Source organism: Protopterus annectens, chromosome 4.part0 (genome assembly GCF_019279795.1).
Source record: "Protopterus annectens isolate FY-2018-M chromosome 4.part0, PAN1.0, whole genome shotgun sequence".
NCBI classification, from domain to species: Eukaryota; Metazoa; Chordata; order Ceratodontiformes; family Protopteridae; genus Protopterus; species Protopterus annectens.
This window is the reverse complement of record NC_056733.1, coordinates 1,137,227,446-1,137,248,541: the sequence shown is the minus strand read 5'-3', so window position 1 is coordinate 1,137,248,541 and position 21,096 is coordinate 1,137,227,446. Positions and strand designations below refer to the sequence as shown.

General features: G+C 42.1%; 1 protein-coding gene across 1 annotated transcript in view; it reads right to left on the bottom strand.

Annotated features, from left to right (window-relative positions):
* STK10 (serine/threonine kinase 10) overlaps window positions 1–21,096 on the bottom strand; it is a 2,623,461-nt gene that overhangs the window by 883,579 nt on the left and 1,718,786 nt on the right. The window contains exon 9 of the mRNA XM_044069104.1: window positions 1,594–2,187. Within this exon, the coding sequence (XP_043925039.1) occupies window positions 1,594–2,187 (594 nt within the window). The remainder of the gene's footprint in view (window positions 1–1,593; window positions 2,188–21,096) is intronic.

Genomic DNA, 21,096 nt, shown 5'->3' with positions numbered 1-21,096 from the left:
TAGAAAAACATCAAAATGTGCTGGTCTCATTTCCAATACTACATCTGTGCATGATGCAGAAATTATATGCTAGAAAGACAGTTAACCTTTGACAGAAAAACGTAGAATGAAGTACATAAATACTTATAAAATCTGTCACATGATGGCAAGATGAAAAGATCTCTAACCAAAAGTACAACTTCATGCTTACTGCATGCACACAATGCTGTGACTACAGCACATATTAAGTAATCACTGCAGAAACAATACAGTGATGGTGACATGTATTCCCTCTTCACTGTGCTTTCCACAATGAAGTAATCTGTTCCCTCATCACTGTATATGAAAGATACAGTATCAAAAGCAATGGTTTTTGTATCTTTACATGCTAAGTGCAGTGACCACAGCATTTATTCCCTTAGCAGTATATATAAACAGACACATTTATAGCCCCTGTTTTTTTCCATCACCATTTGACCGAATCACAATAACTGAGACAGCATTTCAATGAAAAACAAAATCAAAGGAAAAGTGTTTCCTATGGAAGAATTGACCTCTGCACATATCCCACATACAAGACAGCGATTTCTGTACCCCCCCCCCCAATTTGGCATAACAAAACTCTGAGTTCACCATATTCTGTGGAAAGACACTTTTCGACCTCAAAATGTAGGCAGCCTAGCTCATCAGCACCATCAATGGGACAGGCTGCAATGAGATATTTTTAATTATCCATACGAACGATGCAGTGACTATGACATTTACTCCATCAGTGAATGCAAAACAAAGTAGAGACCATGTCACTTACTCCCAGAGATCATTACTGTATATAATATTAGCAATACAGTAACCATGGTGCTCACTCCCTCATCCATGCATTTAAACAGAGTAATCAAAATACTTCCCTACCCATTGCAGTGATGTCACCATAACATTTACTTCTTCATCACTGACTATAACAGATACGACCTTAGCACTTATTTACATCAGTGACCATGGTTCTTACTCCCTCTGTGTACATACAAAACAAGGTAGTAACAAACTCCTTCATTACACAAAAACAATGGCATTATCACGACACTTATTCTATCACTATCTACACAATACTGTGAGGATGACACTTATTTCCCCTCATCATAATACTGACAACTGCAATGACCACTGCACTCCCCCCCAAAATTTCTGCATGCACACAATACAACCACCATATTCCTTTGTTCTGCTACAACATTTGTTTCCCCATTTGTGCAAAAATACACCATAGTTACCACGGCTCATATTGCCATGTATGACCATAGCACTTAATTCCTTATCTTTGGAGTTTCCACATCATGGATTACCATAGCACTTTGCAGTGACCATGGTTAACTTATTCTCTTGCCACTTCTCAGACAATGGAGTTACTGAAGTATATGCTTCTTCACCTGCCCATACAAACACTGGAATAACCAATGTATTTATTTCCCACCTCTTCATATTTAATGTGCAGTGACAATGGCACTTATTCCTTGGTCATTACACTGTAAATAACTCAATGGCTGAGATTGTCTTCCCACTATTACACTACTTGTACAGAGACTGGATTGACCATGTTTGAATTTTTTAAGGACTTACCCTTATTGAAATAGATCCAGTCTGACTATTCACAGCCAGATCAGCAGATGAGATGCTCAGATCCATGCTGTCTGAAGTACAAAAGCTGCCAAAATCTGAATCACGTCTTGATTTTCTATTGTCTAAGGGATCAGATGATCTGTCATACCCATTGGCTAGTCTCTCTCCAGTAGAATCTTCCAAATAATCTTCTTTAGGATATGCAACACTGTTGCACTGTTTTATATCTGCAGGTGATCCCTGATCCCATGGTGCACTTTTCCTGTTGTTCTGTTTATCAGGATAGTCCACAGGAGGTAACTTTCCATTATCATCTGGCTTCTTTTCCACACTTGTGGCAGTTTTGCTGTCCTTGGCTTCACAGTCAGAGTTGCTATGTTTTACAGAAAATTCTCCATCAGTTTTGTCACTTTCTCCACTACTGATGCCCTCATCTGATAGTTTATCACTCTGTACATCAGCTTGATCTTTAGGAGGTTCCAGTTGTATGTCCTGTGGTGTCACTTCAGGAATTGTGCGCGAATCTGAAATTTTCATCCCTTCCAAGCTTATCTGACTGACTTCAGAAGCATCCCGCTTATGAGTACCTGTGGGCTATAAAAATAATTATTAAAATGCTATACAGCTCCCATGTACATTTTTTTCATATACTTATTATAAAAACATATAAAAATTTTGTAAAGCTTTACATTCAGCTCAGATATAATACTTCCTTCTTATTGTATATTATGACTTTATGAATGTTAATTATATATAATGCAGTATATTTGAATTTGCATTGGCTCTATAAATATATTTTGATTTTATCAACTAATAAAATTATTCAAAAAAAAAATCTATGCAAGCCATAATAGCAAATTTTGCTAACAAAACAGTAAATCAACAGTATGCAGTACATGTTCCTCCCCACTACCATTTCAAAACCTGATACTTAAATGAATTGCTTGACTTGTTTCATGACAATTCCTACTTGTCCATTCAATGGTGCAGGAAATAAATTAAAAATTATGATACAGTATGACTACATAGATTATAAATGGCATGATGAACCCTTTCCAACATGTAAAGCTTGATGCACATCTTCCAACTGCTTCTCATTGTCTAGTCTGCAGTCCATTCAAATTCTACTCACTCTTCAAAGTCCCACACTCTAACATCTTTGGCACAAACAATGACTAGAGTAACTTCTCAAAGTTTTCTAGATCTATACCATTTGTAGACTGCACACTTATGTGCTCTTGTCACTGAGCCCTTTTGATACCATCAGACACTGAACGGCTAATACTAAACTGCTCATTCAATAAACATCTGAAGACTAAAGTTAAGTCACATGGTCCAGTCAATTAAGTAGCTTTGATATCACTTAACCACTGACTAGGACAAACTACTTGCCAAATACAATTCACCTATCTACCAACATTGTTAGTTCACTGGACAGTTCCACTTCTGCACTGTATTTTGCATGTGTGCTTAGACTTTATAAAGTGTTCATTTCTTTCCCCCAATTCTTAAAGTTCTTTTTTGTGCTATGACAGACTCCTTCTACTCAGTCCTGTTCAAGACCAACAAATTACCTCCTTCCATGTTGGCAATGCCTCTTCACTGTGTGGCCTCACTATAAGACACATGGTTCATAGGTAGGTACTAGGCTATTGGCCCCAGGGCCTATATAAGCCTAGCCAAAAAGGTACCCTAGCTTTTCCCACTCAAGAAAATTATTTTCCTGTGCTCCTGTTGAGCAATGCCACAGAGGTGATCCCCAGGGTGAATTTCCTATTTCCCCATCCAGTTATCAATATTTTTCTTGAAGAGTGCTAATGAGGAGCTTTGTTTGATAAAGATAGGTAGTTTGTTCCAGAGTATAGGAAGTCTCTGGGACAGGAATCTATCCCTCCAGCATGTTCTTTTAGGTCCCTAAAGCGTGTAGCTCGGAGGGATTGGGATTTCTTTAAGTGGAACATGTCCAACAGCTGTAAGTTTGACATAGCTTTGTATGTTAGGCAGAGATCGCCTCTGAGTAGGCAATATGCGATGGAGTAAAGCTGGCGTTTTTTGAGACGGTCTGCGTAGGGCATCTGTTTGAGGCCGGTAATCCTCTTTTTGAGGTATTTCTGTGGCCTTTCCAGTTGCTGTAGATGTCTTGTGAGGTAACTACCAAAAGGGGCGTTGTACTCTATAATGGGTCTAATGAGTGACGAGTAGAGGGGAACAATGACATCTTTTTTCCTGGATGAGAAACCTTTTGTGATGAGGTATGCCACATAGAAGGATTTCCTGACTTATGTGGTGATGTGATTATCAAAAGTGAGACTACTGTCCACCTGTGTCCCAAGGTCTCTGATCACACTTTCGGTGTTAAGTAGACTACCACCTATGTGGTAGCTCATGGGTACAGAGTTTTTACCAAAGGGGATGACAATGCACTTTTTGGCATTGAGCTTGAGGCCATGGCTTTGACATCAGGCATCTGTCTCCGTGTGGCCCTTTTGTAGGATGTCCACATTGTTAAGAGTTTCGATTATGTCTCCTAGTTTGCAGTCATCTGCGAACTTCATTAGCCAAAGACCTTCGGTGTTAGCCTGCACTTCAGAAAAGTAGATACCAAACAGGAGAGGACCCAGGACTGAACCCTGTGGTAATCCACTTGTCACTGGTCTGAAGTTGGATTTGGAGTCTGCTACTTTCACAGTGTGGGTTCTCTATCAAAGAGCCAGGTGGCAACCCATCTTGTGACATAGGAATTTATACCTAGTTTAGTGAGTTTATCTATAATTCCAGAGTGAGGGATGGTGTCAAAATCCTTGGCGAGATCAAGATAGGCTGTGTGAACCACCTTACCCTTGTCTACGGCTTTGGTGACTGCTTCAAAGAAGTCTATCAGGTTTAACAGACATGATCTGCATTTTACAAACCCGAACAGAGTGGGGGGTCCAGAGTTTGGAGATTACCAATGTCTGTGTAGAAGATCCATGATGATACGTTCCATGGCCTTGCAGACTAGGCATGCTAGGCTAATGGGGCGGAAGTTCCCGGTGTCCATGGTGGCTACCCCTTTGTGGAGAGGGATAACCGTTGCTGTGCACCCTTCAGTGGGTAAAAAGCCTGAGGTGAGGCTATGATTGAACATGGTGCTTAGGTGGGGTACCAGTTCATTCTGCAGTTCATGTAGAACGCAGCCTGGAATGTTGTCAGGTCCAATGGATGCTGTGTTCTTGGGCTTTGGAGTGTGTGGTTTTTACCTGGGCAACCGTGATTACAGGAACTTTGCATTCTTCCACTATAGGCATGGGCCCTTTAGGAGGTGAGAGGGGGTTGTAAAGTTAGCACTGAACCTACCTGCCAGGATGCTGGCAATGTCAGTTGGCTCTGTATATTTAGTGCCATTCTGCTGTAACTCAGAGCAATCTGAGTATGGCCACTGAGATTCTTGACAAAGCTTTAGAATGCTTTGTGGTTGTCTTTAGAATCAGTGGCGATTTTGTTTTCATAACTAACTTTGGAGGATTTTATGAGGGATCTCAGCTCTACTGAGGCAGACCAGGGAGTTCCTCCAATCATGGGATTTTATTCTTTTTTGCAACCGTTTCTTTCTTCTGTTGTAGAGTTTGTTTATGGCAGGGGACCACCAGATTGGCTTCCTTTTTTTTGAGGATAGCATCTTGGTCCTGTTAGGGATAGTGCGATCCATGCACTCATGTTAGTGCTTATAAAGTGCATTTGTGTAGGATTCAGCAGTCATACCTCTATTGTCCATCTGCATGGGTGTCATGAAGTTTGCCACTTCTATCTTAAAAAGCGTGAAGTTGGCTTTGGAATTTTTTTTTACAGTGGTTTCCCTAATGGGGGGTGGGAGAGGGATGTGGATGTCTAGGGTGACTAGCTTGTGGTCGGATCTGACCAACAAGGAATTGACCTCTGGTGTGGCACACCAGTCGCCCATGTTGGTAATGACCAGGTCTAGGATACTGCTTCCCCTGGTGGGGGTGTGGATAAACTGATCCAAGGCATTGGAATTTATGAATTTCAGAAAACGTTGAGCAAAAGAGTTAGTACATAAGTAGTTTTCCCAGTTAATGGTAGGGTAGCTGAAATTGCCCATTATTAGGGTGTTGGGGTGTACCCTAATATTTTCCAGTGTATCAAGAAATGATGAGTGGGAATCCTGGGGCACGGTGGGGGATCTGTAGCAAGTTACAATTTGGATTGCGGACTTGCCCAGAGTTAGTTGCTCTTGGATACATTACGCTGAGCAACTAGCCTGGAGGTGTGGATATCCTTAATGAATATGGACACGCCTCCGCCTTTAGTGTTTTGGTCCAGGTTAGGTGGTCAAAAGGTGTGGTACAAATTATAGCCTGGTAATGCAGGGGTGCTCTCTGGAGTCTTGAACCAGGTCTCTGTCACTGCACAGATGCCGATGTTCTCCATTTTAAGAAGTGCCTAGAGTGAATGTATTTTGAGGTTTAGACTTCTAGCATTGGGTAGCATTACCCTCAGATTTTGCTTGCGTGTACCTGTTAAGGTGGTGAATTTGTCATTTGAACCTTGCCTAAAAAAGGCACTATAGGGGTGGCAAGAGCCTTAGCCAGTATCCGGAATCCCAAGGTCGACAGGTGCAGGCCATCTCTGGCAAAGCATCATGGTCTGTCGATCACATCATCCCAGGGAGACAGATACTGCATCCCCTTAGAATGACACCAGAAGCTTAGCCAATTGTTGAAGTCAATCATTTTGCCCTTGTACTGTGGTATCATTCTGGGTGATGGCAGGATGCTACTGAGGGCTAGGGTCATACCTGCCTGGGCTACAAGATCGGAGAGCTCCTCCATGCCTCTTTACATGTAGTCTAGGGAGGTAACATCTCAGGTAATTCACACCAACATGGACAATGACAGAGTCCTATTTGTACTTGTTGTGGAGTGACATGAGTGCGTGCATTATGTGGTGGATCCTGGCACCTGACAGGCAGCTGACAGTAACTTTCTCCTTGTTTAGCCTGGTGAGTGGAACATCAGTGTGCCTAACTATAGAGTAACCTATGACTAGTGTGTTGGGTACATTGTTATGCCTTATGGGCTGTGGTTGAGTGGCACACTGTTTGTCGGCTATGTGTCATTTGGGTTGTGTTGGGGGTGGAGGTTGCTTGCATTTTTGCTTTGGAGGTCTCTGTTGCTTGAGCAGATTTTTATTGACAGCCTCCACGAATGTAGGTGTGTGTTTCGTGTTTCTATGTGTGTGTTTTGGTGGTGTAGGTTTTGAGGGACTATGTGATGAGTGTGGTGTGGTGCAAGTGTTTACCTTCTCCTCTTGACTGTCTAGTCCAGTCTTTGGTGAAGAGAGCTTTGCTTCCAGTTTGGTTATATAAGTGCATCTCTCTCAGGTTGGAGTGTTGGGTGGTAGGACGAGAGGGTTGTCTGTGTACATGAGGCAATTGCTGCATTGCCCCAAGATGCCCAGATTCATCAGGTAGACAGGAGAAAACACCGGGAGCTGACCCTTAGACATGCCTGGATAGGTGCTTATTTATTAAGTACTAAAAACTGTTTTCCTCTAGTGAGGAAAGTTGAGTGCTGTAGTAATTTGTAGCTTATTTAGTGCTTACAAATTCTGAACAAGCGCTGAGCTCAAAGAAACAGATTTTAGTGCTAAAACTACAAAAATGGCTCATTCTAAGGGAAAATTTGAAGAGCAGACTATGGCGCCGGAAAGCGGCAATGAATACTGGTACAGGGCAAACTTATTTTGTGACTTCAGACTAACATTCCTTGCTAACACAGGAGATGTTCCCTGTAGTCAGAATTGTGTTTTGTGCATGTGTTCTCTTCAATTTTATTTTTTTTTTTTGCTTTAAACAGTTTATTCTTGTATGTTCCCAATATCCTCTCCTCTTGATGTAGCTTCACTTTTTCTCACACTTTCCCTTCTTATATTCTGTGTTCTCTCATTTTCATCTCTTCAATGTCATTTCTCTGTAGATACTGGAAGAAACTAGTTCTGCATACTGCTGTTCCTCTTTTCCCACGCCTCTTCTTGCCTGAATCATTCCTAATGTATAAATGCTACGCTATTAACCATCTTCCATAGGTTGATATGTATATACTAGGTTAACCACCACTAGGGCCCTTAAAAGCCTAACTGTGCAACCCAAATTTAACTCACAAATTTGATTTATATGGGGTGATTTATTGACTGTCTTTGTCCATCAGAAACACAGGAGTCAGACCACAGGTGAATTTCCTATTACCCATCCATAGGTCCAAGTTGGGTTAAAAAGGGATAGAGAGGAACTATGCTTCACATGGATGGGGAGCCTGTTCCAGAGAACCTGAATTCTCTGATAAACACATCTCTCTCTCTCTCTCTCCAACATGTCCTATTATATTGCAATCAAAATATAGGTATTTTAATCTAGTAGTTCTGATGCTGTTTGTTTTGCAAATGCACAACAAAATCGCCAAAAGAGGGTCCAGGTGTGCCTTGTATGCCAAGCAAAGATCACCTCTCAGAAGCATGTATGATATACAGTTAAGAGACAGAGCTTTGAGGCAATCAATGTAGTACACTTTGTTTACTCCTTATATTCTTTTTGTAAGGAGCCTTTACGTTCCAAGTTGCTGCATGTGTCTGGTTTTGGTACATACATACATTAAACTCAATGATGGGCCTGATGAGGGCAGAGTTCAGTGATATGTTGACTTCTCATGACCTAGATGCCATGCCCTTGCTTATAAATTGAGCAACATAGAAGGATTTTCTTACTTGCTTGGACACATGTTGAAAAGGCTAGGTTACTATCTACATAAGTTCCCAGTTCCCTGACTAGTGAATCAACTTTTAAGGGTGTTTTATTCATGACATAGTTACCCAGGTTGGTATATTTCCCAAAAAGAACTAAAATGCATTTCTTGGTATTGAGTTTTAAACCATGGCTTTGGCACCAAGCATTTGACTACTTCAGACCTTCCTGAAGGGTGTTCATGTCTTGGGAGGATTGAATGACTGCTCCGAGTGTGCAATCATCTGCAAACATGTTTAGCCAGAGGCCTTTGGCATTGGCTTTGACATGCAAGAAGTAGATGCCAAAGAGAAGTGGGCCTAGCTTCGCACAGATCCCTGGGGAATCTGCTGGTGATCTGCCTCTTTGTGGAGCCGGCCTTACTGATTCTATCCTCCTGGGTGCTATCAGTGCCAGCTAGCTATCCAGACCATTTTAACAGGGTTTATATCCAATTCTTTATGTTTGTTGGCAATGCAAAAGTAGGATATTGTATCAAATACCTTAACCAGATCTAGACTGGTAGTATGCACAGTCTTCCCCTCATTCACTGCCTTTGACCTTTTCAAAGAAGTCCACCAGATTCAGAAAGCATGGCCTTCCCTTGACAAAGCTAAACTGGGACAGATCCAGTTTCTGTCAGTCTCCTGTGTCCTTGTGAATAATTTCCATGATAATTATTTCCATGGTTTTGCAAATAAGACTAGTCAAGACTAATGGGTCTGTAGTTTCCACGATCTGTTGAAGGTCCTCCCTTATGAAGGGGGATGACCATCGCAGTCATCCATTCATATGGCACAAAGCCTGTTTTAAAACTACAGTCAAATGACTCCAGGGGTCCTGATACGTTGCATTTTAGACTATTCGGGAAGTATCCTGGGATGCTATTGGGGCCCACTGAGGCAGTGTTCTTGGCTTTAGTGAGTGAAGTCAGTAAATGCTTCCAACATTCACTTTCTCCCATGATGTAATTACTTCTCAAAGGAAGACCAACTGATAGAATTCCAGAGTAAACAATATGTTTTTAGGGATGAACTACTGGTCAATTGGATGCAACAAACATGTTTGCAAAAAAACAAATTTTTGATGCTGGCGATGAAATGAATGATTTCACAGATAAGAGTCATTCAACAACTACATTTTAAAGCTAGTAGTAGCCAGCTACTAGCAAAAAGCCAATGCAATCAGCAATCAACTCCAGAAGTGTTTCTGTTGCCAACTGTAAACCTTTCATTTCCCTTATCAACAGAAAACTGGTAGGTCTTCCAGCACTCACGTACTTGTACAGGTAGAACCTGAGCAGAAGTTGCATGTTACAGGTATGGAAGGCTCGTACTCCATAGGATTCTGAAGAAGAATTCTGAAGAGGTTATGGGATAAGGAATCTGCTAAATCCACATCTAGGCTGCTAAGGCTATGAATTCTTGTGCCCTTTCTGCTGGCAGGAATGGACAGCACCAGAGAATGTACACTTATCTTTTACTGAAGGCAAACCTATAACCACTGGCTAAAGAGAACTTCACTCTGTTTATGGAGACTCCCCAGTAACTGTAACCTTGCAACCTCCCAAAGGCTGTTTACAGGGAGTATCTCAACGGGGTCACTAAGCCACACATTCAGGTAAGGGAAAGCATAGTTGAGTAAGTAAACTTACCATAACAGTAGATGTTCAAATGATCAAAGCTGCCTGCCTTAGCTATATATGGGTTATATCCTACATTGGAAATAACTGCCAGCCAGCTTCCAGAGCTTCAGTGCACCTTCCAAGAACTAAAAATCATTAGTCAGCTCAAGCTAAGGTGTCTAAAAAGATAGGTTTGGGTGCCAAGCCCTTCAGAGCTTTCATTCCAATTGACAGAGGAAGGCAGAGCTCTGTGAAGGTATAGCTAGGATTAAAAATATATCTGTCCACACCCAGACAAAACAACATACTCATAAAATAAAGGAGAATGGAAGGAGGGAGCAGCTACTGCAGCAGTGATCATCTACTGTTAAGGTAAGTTTACTTACATAACTGTACTATGCTCATCATACTGATCGCTTCCGCAGCAGTCTAGGCTAAATGGGTAGTTACCCTAGTTTAAAACATTTAGGAGGTGGAACAGGAAGGGTCCAAGAGCTCCCGGAGAATGGTCCTAGCAAAGCATGATCCTAGAGAAGCAATCCAGTTTATAGTGATTCGTAAAGTTATGTACAGAGGACCAAGTTGCTGTTGTACAACACTTCTAGACATCAACCATTTCGAAAAAGCCACAGATGAAGCTAAGGTCCTGGTACAGTGAGCCTTCACCCCGCCTGGAATACTTTTGTTGTGTGAGAGCAACAGAAGGTAACAGCCTGAGACACCATTTAGAAATGGTCTGCTTTGACACAGGTTGTCCCTTCTTCTCACCTTCACAATAGATGAACAACTGATTTAAAGATCTGAAAGATTTTGTTCTGCCAAGATAGTACCGGAGTGGTCTGTGGACATCCAAGGTATGAGTTATCCTTTCTCCCTCATTTTTCGGTTCAGGAAAAAACACAGAGGGATGAATAGTCTGGCTTAAAGTGACTCAGATACGACTTAAAGCATAAAAGAAGGACACATTCTCAATGAAACCCTGTCTCTGTGGAAAATGAGATAGGGTTGACTCACCATAAGTGCTTGCAACTCAAATATTCTTCTTGCAGAGGTCAGAACAATCAGTATAACAGTGTTCCATGTTAAGAACTTCAAATCAGCCAGATGACCTGGCTCAAATGAAGCAAGTGGTAGCTTCTCTAACACAAAAATTACAATCCCAAGGAGTAGCCACCAGTTTTCCTTGAGTTCTCTTATACAAAACCCTTTCAAAAACAATTTCACATGAGAATACATTGAAAGAGGGGGAAGCATGGACAGACATGCTAAAGTGGCAGACAAATGAACCTTGATAGAGGAGTAAGAAATGACATAGGATAGCAACTTCTACAAATATTGTAAAATCAGAGAAACACTAGCCCTGAATGGGAGCTAGTTACATTTTGAGCACCAACTAGAAATTTTTTTCCATTTACTAATATATGATTTTCTAGTAGCAGGTTTTCTTGACTCCACTAGTACCTACTACTGTCCTCAGTAAACAGGTGCCTAAAAGGTATTAAGACACTGCCTTCCAAGTGGTCAGTTGAAGTTGATTGGGATCAAAATGCATCAAACACCCCTGTTCATGTGAGAGTAGATTGTTCTATGAAGGACCTTGTGGTAGTTGTCCTTGTCCATTGCCAAAAGAAGGGAGAACCACTGTTGCCAGACCAGAAGTGAGTCACCAAAATGATCTTGGGGGATTCCTCCTGAGTCTTCAGACGTACTCTATCAGAGGAAAAGATGGAAAAAGCATACAGCAACATTGCAGTCAAGGAAAAGAAAAGGCATCTGTCTTCCAGGTCTTCTGACATGGAGTCCTAAAGCAGAATTTTGCTAGCTGATTGTGGAGAAAGGAGAAAAGAAGTCTACTTGAGGAACTCCCCACGGATGGATCAAATCTTGGAAGACCCCCTGATCTAGTTTCCATTCCTGAGGGTCAACCCTTTGTCCTCCTCAACTTGTCTGCCACAATTTTGCTCTGGTGGGATGTAAGATAACTACAGAGTGACACTGCAGTGTGAAGCTATATTCACAAGCTAAAATGGCTAGTCTGCATAGGGGTTAAGGCTTGGTTCCTCCTTGTTGACTGATATACCACATGACTGTGGTATTGTCTGCAACACCCTGAAGAGGTCCAGGGGACCAAAGATGATGCAGAGACTTGAATGCTTTTATCAGAACAAGCACCTCTTTTATATGTATGTGCTTGTGTCTGTCCTTGTCACACATACCTTGCAATTTTGTCCCTCAAGACACTGCTCCCCAAGCAAAGTGAAACACTTCTATGGTGACTGACTGCTTTGCAGCAGGGGAAGAATGGGAGTGGATTTACAGATATTTGCTGTCTCCACCAAGTGATTTATCTTCTGGCAAATCTTAGAACTGGAATTTGAAAAGATAATGGGTGCTGATGCTGGAACCAAACGGTCTTCATATACCACTGTATTTTCTCATGAGCAGTCTTGCCATAAGAATCATAGATGCCATGAGACCCAAAATTCTGAGGTATTCCCTTGAAAAGAAGTCTAAGTGAAAAATCCTTTAAACAGATCTATTTTTCCTGTGGAAGAAAAGCTCTTTGAACTGATGTGTCTAACACGTACACCAAAACTCAATGTTTTGTGATGGAGTTAAAAAAGTACTTTTAAATGTTCTCTTGCAATCTCAGCTTGTGTAAGAGATCTCTCACCCAACAGATAGACTTCTGATGCTTTGAAAAAGACTATGCAAAATAAACAAGTCATCTAACTATGGAAAAATGTGGATACTCTTTAGCCTGCAATGAACTAGAAATGGAACTAGAGGAACACTCTTGGCACAGGGGATAGTCCAAAGGGTAAGGAAGAGAACTGATAATGTGATCCAGACACATAAAACCTTAAGAAACATCTGAAGACTGGATGAATAGGGATGTGATGAAGAGCATCTTATAAAGCTAGTATAACAAGAAAACTTAAATGAGAAAGAAAGCCTAACAGGTTGTGAAGTGAAAGCATTTTGAACTTGGGCCCTATTCCAAATTGGTCTAGAAAAGAAAGATCGGGAACCAAAGAAGCAGAACCAGCAGGATAAAAAGCAACCAAAATTATTTAAGTATCCTACTAAAATTAAAAGTTTAATGACAATGGCTATACTTGTGATCCAAAACCAGAGAACAAAGCCACTCAGTGCTGAAAACTGGTTTAATAAATCTGTTGTTTAGCGCTTTCATCCATCAAAGCAGGCATCATCAAAACAAACATAATGAAACATTCCTCTGGTTTATATAACATTCACAATCAGATCAAGTTATAGCACTTCCTGTTGAAAATAAATTACATTTAAAAATGTGCTTATAAACACACTAACAAGTTTACAAAATTGATATAAATCTTGAATAAAAGTTCCTTGTGTTAGTCATGTGTATGTAGTAACTGTTTATAATGTGTTTAAAATATATTACATTAAATAGAACAAACAGTATACATTGGTCACGATCTGGCACATGTAATTTTCAATACTGCCTCCACAGGTATGTTGCCATTTAAACCTGGTAGATTGGTAGCGTCCAATCTTACTTGCCAATAAAGTTCATGATATTCTATTTTAGTTTCTTAGTGGCTCCCTTTTGGATCAATGGGAACATCTTCAAGTACAAAAAACAGAAACGTGATGTTTTCACACACCTTAGTATGTTTATACAAGGCATTAGTCTCTGCCTTGTTTCTGATATAAAAATGCTAATACAATTGCTTTTTAAATAACTTTTCAAATTGTACAACAAGCAATGTAAATAACTCCCCTACTCATGCAATTGAAGAATTGTTTACTGCCCAGTATTTTGTCATTTGGGTCACCGTTTACTTATTCTGCATTAGCAATGTAAGGGCATTGCTTACATGCCCCATACATACATGTCCCAAATGGTAACCTTCCAGAAATATGCCCCCCAATTTTTTTTCAAGAATTTCTTTTAAATGTTTACCCCCTTTTATATACAAATACTGGGGGCTCTAAAATAACTTGCAACATATTTGGTAATTTTGAAAATATCTCCCACTACTCTCTCTCTCTCTCTCTATATATATATATATATATATATATTGTACACACATTTTACATATATATATTTATATATATATATATATATATATACACACACACACACACACACACACACACAATTCCATGTAGACTCATTTTATATATATATATATATATATATATATATATATATATAAAATCACACACAAAGCCCTCCCCAGATTCATTAAGCAAGTTGACACATTAAATCAATACAATTCCTATCAAATAAAAACAAACATACTCTTACAATACAAGGCACCGAATCTAGCAGTTTTCTCTGAACAACCTGGAAAACTCTTCCAGTGTAGATAAGGTAATCATTCTCCACTTTCAATTCTTTGACCATTTTTCAAATACAACGTTAATCAATCACCTCTTGGAAAAGCAGAGGTATTACCTAAACCACTCTACAGCCTCACTTACCTAATGTACAGCTGAAGGACACTACACAATAATCTCAACAGTGTCACGTTTTCCTCATTTTTATTTCCTCACCACCTCCACCTGTTCCTATCTGATCATTTCTCTTGCTTACTCAGCTTCCAGTGTCACCATCAAAAAATGTTTTTTTTCCACATACTGAGGATGTTCCCCACCATAAACTGCAATATAGCACAACAGATTAGCCTATGTAAGAACTCTTAAGATTTGCTAATGGTTATAAAATGTTTGCTAGGAAGAAAAAAGTGTTAATTTCGGCATTACGACTGTCTGTAAGCATTATAAAAGTAAACATCCTGAGATTACTCAAATATTTAGAAGTGGGGGCAGACCAAGATGAGCACTAAACAGCAGCTGATTACTTCAGCTCCGCTAGGTTAATTTTCTATGAAAGGAATTTATAATATTTAAATTATCCGAAGAAACTTTATATATATATATATATATATATATATATATATATATATATATTCAGTCTCCAGATATCATTCTTTAGGATAATATAAAAAAAAATATTGACTTTGACAAATTTTCCTGTCAAAATTCTCTCTGGATCATTTCTTCTCATCACAGAACTTCAGAATGAGCTTTTCCAAAGCTAACAACCAGGATACCATCCTCAAAAATGAACTACAAACTGTGTTGGCAAACTTACAGGACTTAACTAAAATATACAAAAATGACTAAAAGATAGACAATTTCAAAGAAAAATGTTCAAAGCAGATTGTCCTACTTCATGAAGATTTACAACAACAAAAAGCACAAACAGGAATAGAGGAAGCATTAAATGATATGGACAACAGAGTGCAAGAAGGAGAAAAAATTATAGAATTTCTTCTCAAACAAAACACACCCCTTCAAACCAAACTTGATGACCTAGAGAATATGTCTTGGAGAAACAATATTAGAATTTTTGGGCTGCCAGAAAATATCGAAGGCAACAACACGGTAAGCTTTTTGTCTTCATGATTACCTAAAATACTGGACTTACCAGAAGCCTTATTTTTCGGCAGAGAGAGAGCCCATACGTCTCTGTCTTCCTCTAATACCAGCAAAAAAACATCTAAATCTGTCACTGTAAGATTTCTTTCAACCTATAATAAAGAAATGGTACTAAAGACAGCATGGACAAAAGCACCTATAAAAGTGAATGATGCTGTTATACAATTTGATAATGACTACTTCTTGATGGTCATAGCTAAGAGGAAAATATTTCTACCATTAATAAAAACTTAAAAAAGCTCAGTTTAAAACACATCTCTTATTCCCAGCCAAACTGAAAATCTTCTTACAAGATGGTCCCAGAACTTTTGAAGATTTAGACTCAACCTTGGCATATGTCAAAAAATGAGAAGTTATGTACCTACCATAACGTTCCATGTTAGTTGTCTACTCTCGCCTTCTTTCTTGCTTGATGGGTTCGGAGCCGACTCGGCACTTTGCTAAGCTCGAGAGTCACTTTTACCAGCTTGAGGCAGCCCCATATCCCATGATGCAAGGCGGTAAGTACCCAGATCTCGTTTGGTACCTATAGGCAATAACACCTAGCACAAAAAACTTCCCAGAAGGAAAGAAAGGCAAAAAGCCTAAAGGATGGGCTATAAGGAAGACCAGACAACTAGCTGGTCTTAAGAAGCATTCTTCCATATAGGGAGAAAAAGGTCTGTCCAGGCCAGGGGGCAGGAGGGAGGGTCGCAAGAAAGAAGGCGAAAGAAGACAACTAACATGGAACGTTATGGTAGGTACATAACTTCTCAATGTTAAGTTGTCAATCTCGCCTTCATTCTTGCTTGATGGGACCGTGTCCCTAGCACCTCTATCCTGGGTGGCTCAATGGAACAGACTCTTGAGAACTGTAGAGCCAAAACTGGCTCTATCCCTGGAGGCCAAATCCAATTTGTAATGAGAAACAAAGGTATGAGGAGTGGCCCAAGTGGCTGCTGCACAAATAGTGTCTAATGGAAGTCTAGCCTGAAAAGCTGTGGAAGTGGCTAAGCTTCTGGTTGAATGCGCTTTTGGTTTTGAGCACAGCTGTTTTCCCCTGAGCTGATAGATTTCGGAGATGGTGGAAGAAAGCCATCTAGATAAGGTCACTTTGGAGACAGGAAGGCCTTTCTTATTTTCAGCACAAGAAAGAAAGAGCTGATCGGATTTCCTGAATTGTTTTGTTCTGTCCAAATAATATCTGAGTTGGCGGTGAACATCAAGATAATGTAATTTTTGTTCCGATCTGTTTGAGTAATTAGGGAAAAATACAGGGAGGTCAATAGATTGGTTCAAATTATTTTTTGAGGCCACCTTAGGCAAAAAGGTTGGATTAGTTCTCAAGGATACCCTGTCTTTGTGGAAGACCAAATAAGGGGGACGAACAGACAGAGCATGAAGTTCTGACACTCTCCTTGCCGAGGTAATAGCAACAAGGAAGAGTGTTTTCCATGAGAGAAATTTCAGGGAACATGAAACAGCTGGCTCGAAGGGAGGAAGAATTAAGGATGTCAGCACTAGATTTAGGTCCCATTGAGGAGGAGGACTCCTGACTGGAGGTTTCAGGAGAAAAATTCCTTTTAGAAAGGCTCTACAAAGCCTGTGGGACATAATGTTGTCATCTGCAAACCCGACATGAAAGTTCGAGATAGCAGCCAACTGAACTGTGACCATGGAAGATGAAGAGCCCGAGTGAAAGATTTCCGCTAAGAAATCCAAAACTGCTTGAACAGGGGCAGTAAAGGGATCTATATTTTTAGCTTTTGCCCAACAAGAGAAGCGTTTCCACTTGCTGGTATAAATCCTTCTAGTAGAGGATTTAAGGGAAGCCACTATGATATCCCTAACAGGATTAGAGATCATAGGAAGCCTGGCTAAGGAAGGAAGTGGAGCAACCAAGCTGTGAAGTTGAGAGAAGGAATAGACCGATGCAGCTGACCCGATTGGTGAATCAGAAGGTCTGGCACTGGGTCCAGATGCCATGGCTGCACCAATAGGTGACGATGGAGGAACGGAAACCAAATTTGTCGAGGCCAATAGGGAGCAATGAGAATCATTTTGGCTCTCAAAATGGTGGCTTTCTGGAGTACTTGTGGAATCAACGGAAAGGGATGAAAGGCAAAGAAGTCCCTGGGGCCAATCCTGGGTTAGAGCGTCTCTGGGGGGATGGCCTGGCAGTGGGAAGAGAGAAAAAAAGTCTGGGCATTTGCTGTTTTGGGGAGTAGCAAAAAGATCGCAACATGGGCGGCCCCATTCTAGAAAAATCTCCTCCACTATAGATTGTTTGAGAGACCACTCGTGAGGCATGAGAATAGCTCTGCTCAATCTGTCCGCTAGAATGTTGGTTTTCCCAGGGATATGCGTTGCTACCAGAAACCGATGAGAGGAGATCGCCCATTGCCAAAGTCTGAGAGCTTCTCGACACAAGGGGTAGGACTTGGTTCCGCCCTGTTTGTTGATATACCATACTACAGACATGTTGTCTGTGTGAACTGCAATTGTTCCCAAAGTAAGAAAGTCATTGAGGGCTTGCAACGTTAAAAGCACTGCTCTCATCTCTAGGACATTTATGTGCAGGTGGTATTTGAACGGATGCCACGTTCCATGAACCATCCTGCCCTGATAATGACCCCCCCACCCGATCAGGGAGGCGTCCGTAGTGACTGTGGCTACCGGGGCCGGGGATACAAAGGGTCTGCCTTGATGAATCTGGGGAGAAGAAATCCACCATGATAGATGATTCTTGCAAATTTGTGTCACCAGGATTTGGTGACACATGGGAAGTTGTTGGTAAGACCATTGGGTGAACAACATCCATTGAAGAAGATGCATGTAGAAGCGGGCCAAGGGAAGAAGAGTAATGGCCGCAGCCATGAGGCCCAACACCTTCAGAACAATTCTGGCTTGCACCTTTTTTGCTGGCCAGGATGATCCGCACGTGACTTTGGATATCTGAGATTCTTTGGTCTGTAAGGGTTGCTGACATCCGAACAGTGTTTAAGTTTGCACCTATGAAAGTAATAGACTGGCAGGGCAATAAGGAGGATTTTTCGTAGTTGATCGAAATTCCTAACTGAGTGCAGAGATTCAGTGTGTAATCCCTGGCTTGAAGAAGTTGATGCCTGGTGGTGGCTGAAAGGAGCCAGTCGTCGAGATACGGAAACACCTGGAATCCTTAACGTCTCAGGTGAGCCGTGACCACTGCCATACATTTGGTGAACACTCTGGGGGCTGTAGTGAGACCAAAGGGCAGGGCTCTGAATTGAAAATGACTGGATCCCAGCCGAAAGCGGAGAAACATTCTGGAGCGTCTGTGAATTTTTATGTGATAGTACACGTCCTGAAGGTCTATAGAGCACATCCAGTTGTCCTTTTCTAGGAAGGGCAAAATTGATTGAAGTGTGACCATTCGGAATCTTGTCTTTCTCACAGACTTGTTGAGTCTGCTGAGATCCAATATTGGTCTCCAGTCTCCCGTCTTTTTGGGGACCAAAAAGAATCTTGAGTAGATTCCGGGCTCTGAATGGTCTGTTGTAACTGGCTGAATGGCCCTTTTTTGTAGAAGCTTTGATACTTCTAACTTTGCAATTTCCCTTAGACCGGGTGGCACATCTGGAAGGGAATTTTTGTGAGTGAAAGGACTTTCCTCGAAAGGAATCTTGTAACCCTCGGATATGATCGACTGTACCCATCTGTCTTGAGAGAGAGAACGCCAGGCTTCTGGGTACAGCGATAGTCTTCCCCCGACTGCCTCCAAGGATGGACAGTCGGGCAACATCTCAGGGATGCTGGAAGGGCTTGTCAGAGAGAGGCTCTCTGCTTCCCTGGTTTTGTGGACCCCCTCTGCCTCTAGAGCAGCGTCTGTTATTATTACCCCCTCTGCCTCTAGGGGTAAACTGACCACGTGCGTCTGGCGTGACTCCCTGGGATTTACGGAACCACATTTTTCCGCCCTTCTGACCTTTGGAGTAAGGTCTAGAGGGGGTAGAAAAACAGACCCCTACGGCAGAAAGAGTCTTGCCGTCCTGCTCACACCTCGTCAATGTATCCTTCACTTGAGGGCCAAACAATACTGACCCATCAAAGGGAGAATTCGTGAAGGACGCCTTAAAGGGATCTGCAAAATTACAGAGCCGCATCCAGGATTGACGTCTAAGAGCCACCCCTGTACCCGCGGCTCTACTCGCTCCATCTGCTGCATACGAGATCAGTCGCATGGAGGAGTTAGCTATAGAATTAAGGATTCCTAGCTGAGAAGCAATCTTTTCTTGAGCCCCTGCAGCTGTAGGATCCTGCACTACTTCACCTAGTTCCTTAAGGATGTCCCTCTAGAGTCTGGTGAAGTGACATAAATAGTTCAGCGAACGCATGGCAAAGGTCGCTGAGGAGAACATCCGCTTACCATACCTATCCATGGTCCTAGAATCCTTATTAGGAGGATGGACTGGTACAAAAGGATCTGCAAGTTTCTTTTTAGTGGCGGCCGCCACCACCATGGCATCAACAGGGACACCTTTTGTAAGGAACTGCTTTTCAGAAGGGGCTGTAATAAATTTAGACGGCCTCCTAGGAACTGGCTCTACAGAATCAGGAGCAGCCCAAGCCTTTCGAGCAATAACCTCCATAAGGGGGTCGAAAGGTGGAGACACCCAGGAGGTGGAGGGTCGAGATCCAAACGCCTCTAGGTATACCGACTCATCCTCGGAGGGATTTATGGAGGGCCAGTTTCCCCTCTGTTTTAGGAGTTCTAGGATGTCTGAAAAGGAGACATCCTCAGAGGGGGATCTTGGGGATCCCTCCGACTCATCTAAGTCGGTATCTGAAGTGGTAGACTCAGGGGAGTCCAGGTGTTTCCTCTTACAAGTCCTCTTGCGCGGAGGATCTCCTGACTGGTCAGGAGAATCCTCGGAAGAGGGGGTTCTTCCCAGTGGGGAAACCTGAGGCGGTGGATCCCTAGGTCCGGGAGCAAGAGAGATGGAAGAGATATCGACATGCACTGTAGAGGGAGGAGCTAAGGGAATAGACTGCTGACTGAGCCCAGTGGCCAACACACTCTTCATCACCTCGAAGGCCCCCCTCCCAGGGAGATCCGAGAGAACCCGTTCCAAAGAAACTGGGACTCCCGGGCCCACCGAAAGGGAAGGCTCCGAGGCCGATGTCGGAGCCGAGCTCACCAAGGCTGAAGCTCCAAGGGGAAGAGTGGGGTCGGACAAGGGTCCGATGCCACTCACCCCCTCGGAGGAGACCAGGGAAGCCCGACCACCGAATCCCTCCAAGGAAGGTCTCGAGGAGGAGATAAGAGTAGATGCCGAGGGTGCAGAAGGAGGTGGTATCTGCCCCTCAGCCATAGCCGTAACTATTCCCGTAGACTCCAGCTCCAAACTCTGTTGTAGAGTCGAAGGAGGAACTTGAAGGGGGTGTGGACTAATAGTCATCTGTTGAGACGGACTATGAAGCATCTGGGCCAGTGCCTGTGATTTTAATAATCTGCTTACCACCCTCTCTAAATCATGGTCAGATAACCTGGACGACCTAGATGATCGGCTCCGATGGCTCCGTTCCGAAAGAAGAGGTGAGGCCGGAGCCGACAGAATCGGTTTCAAAGAGGGGGACCTGGACCTCTTCCTCG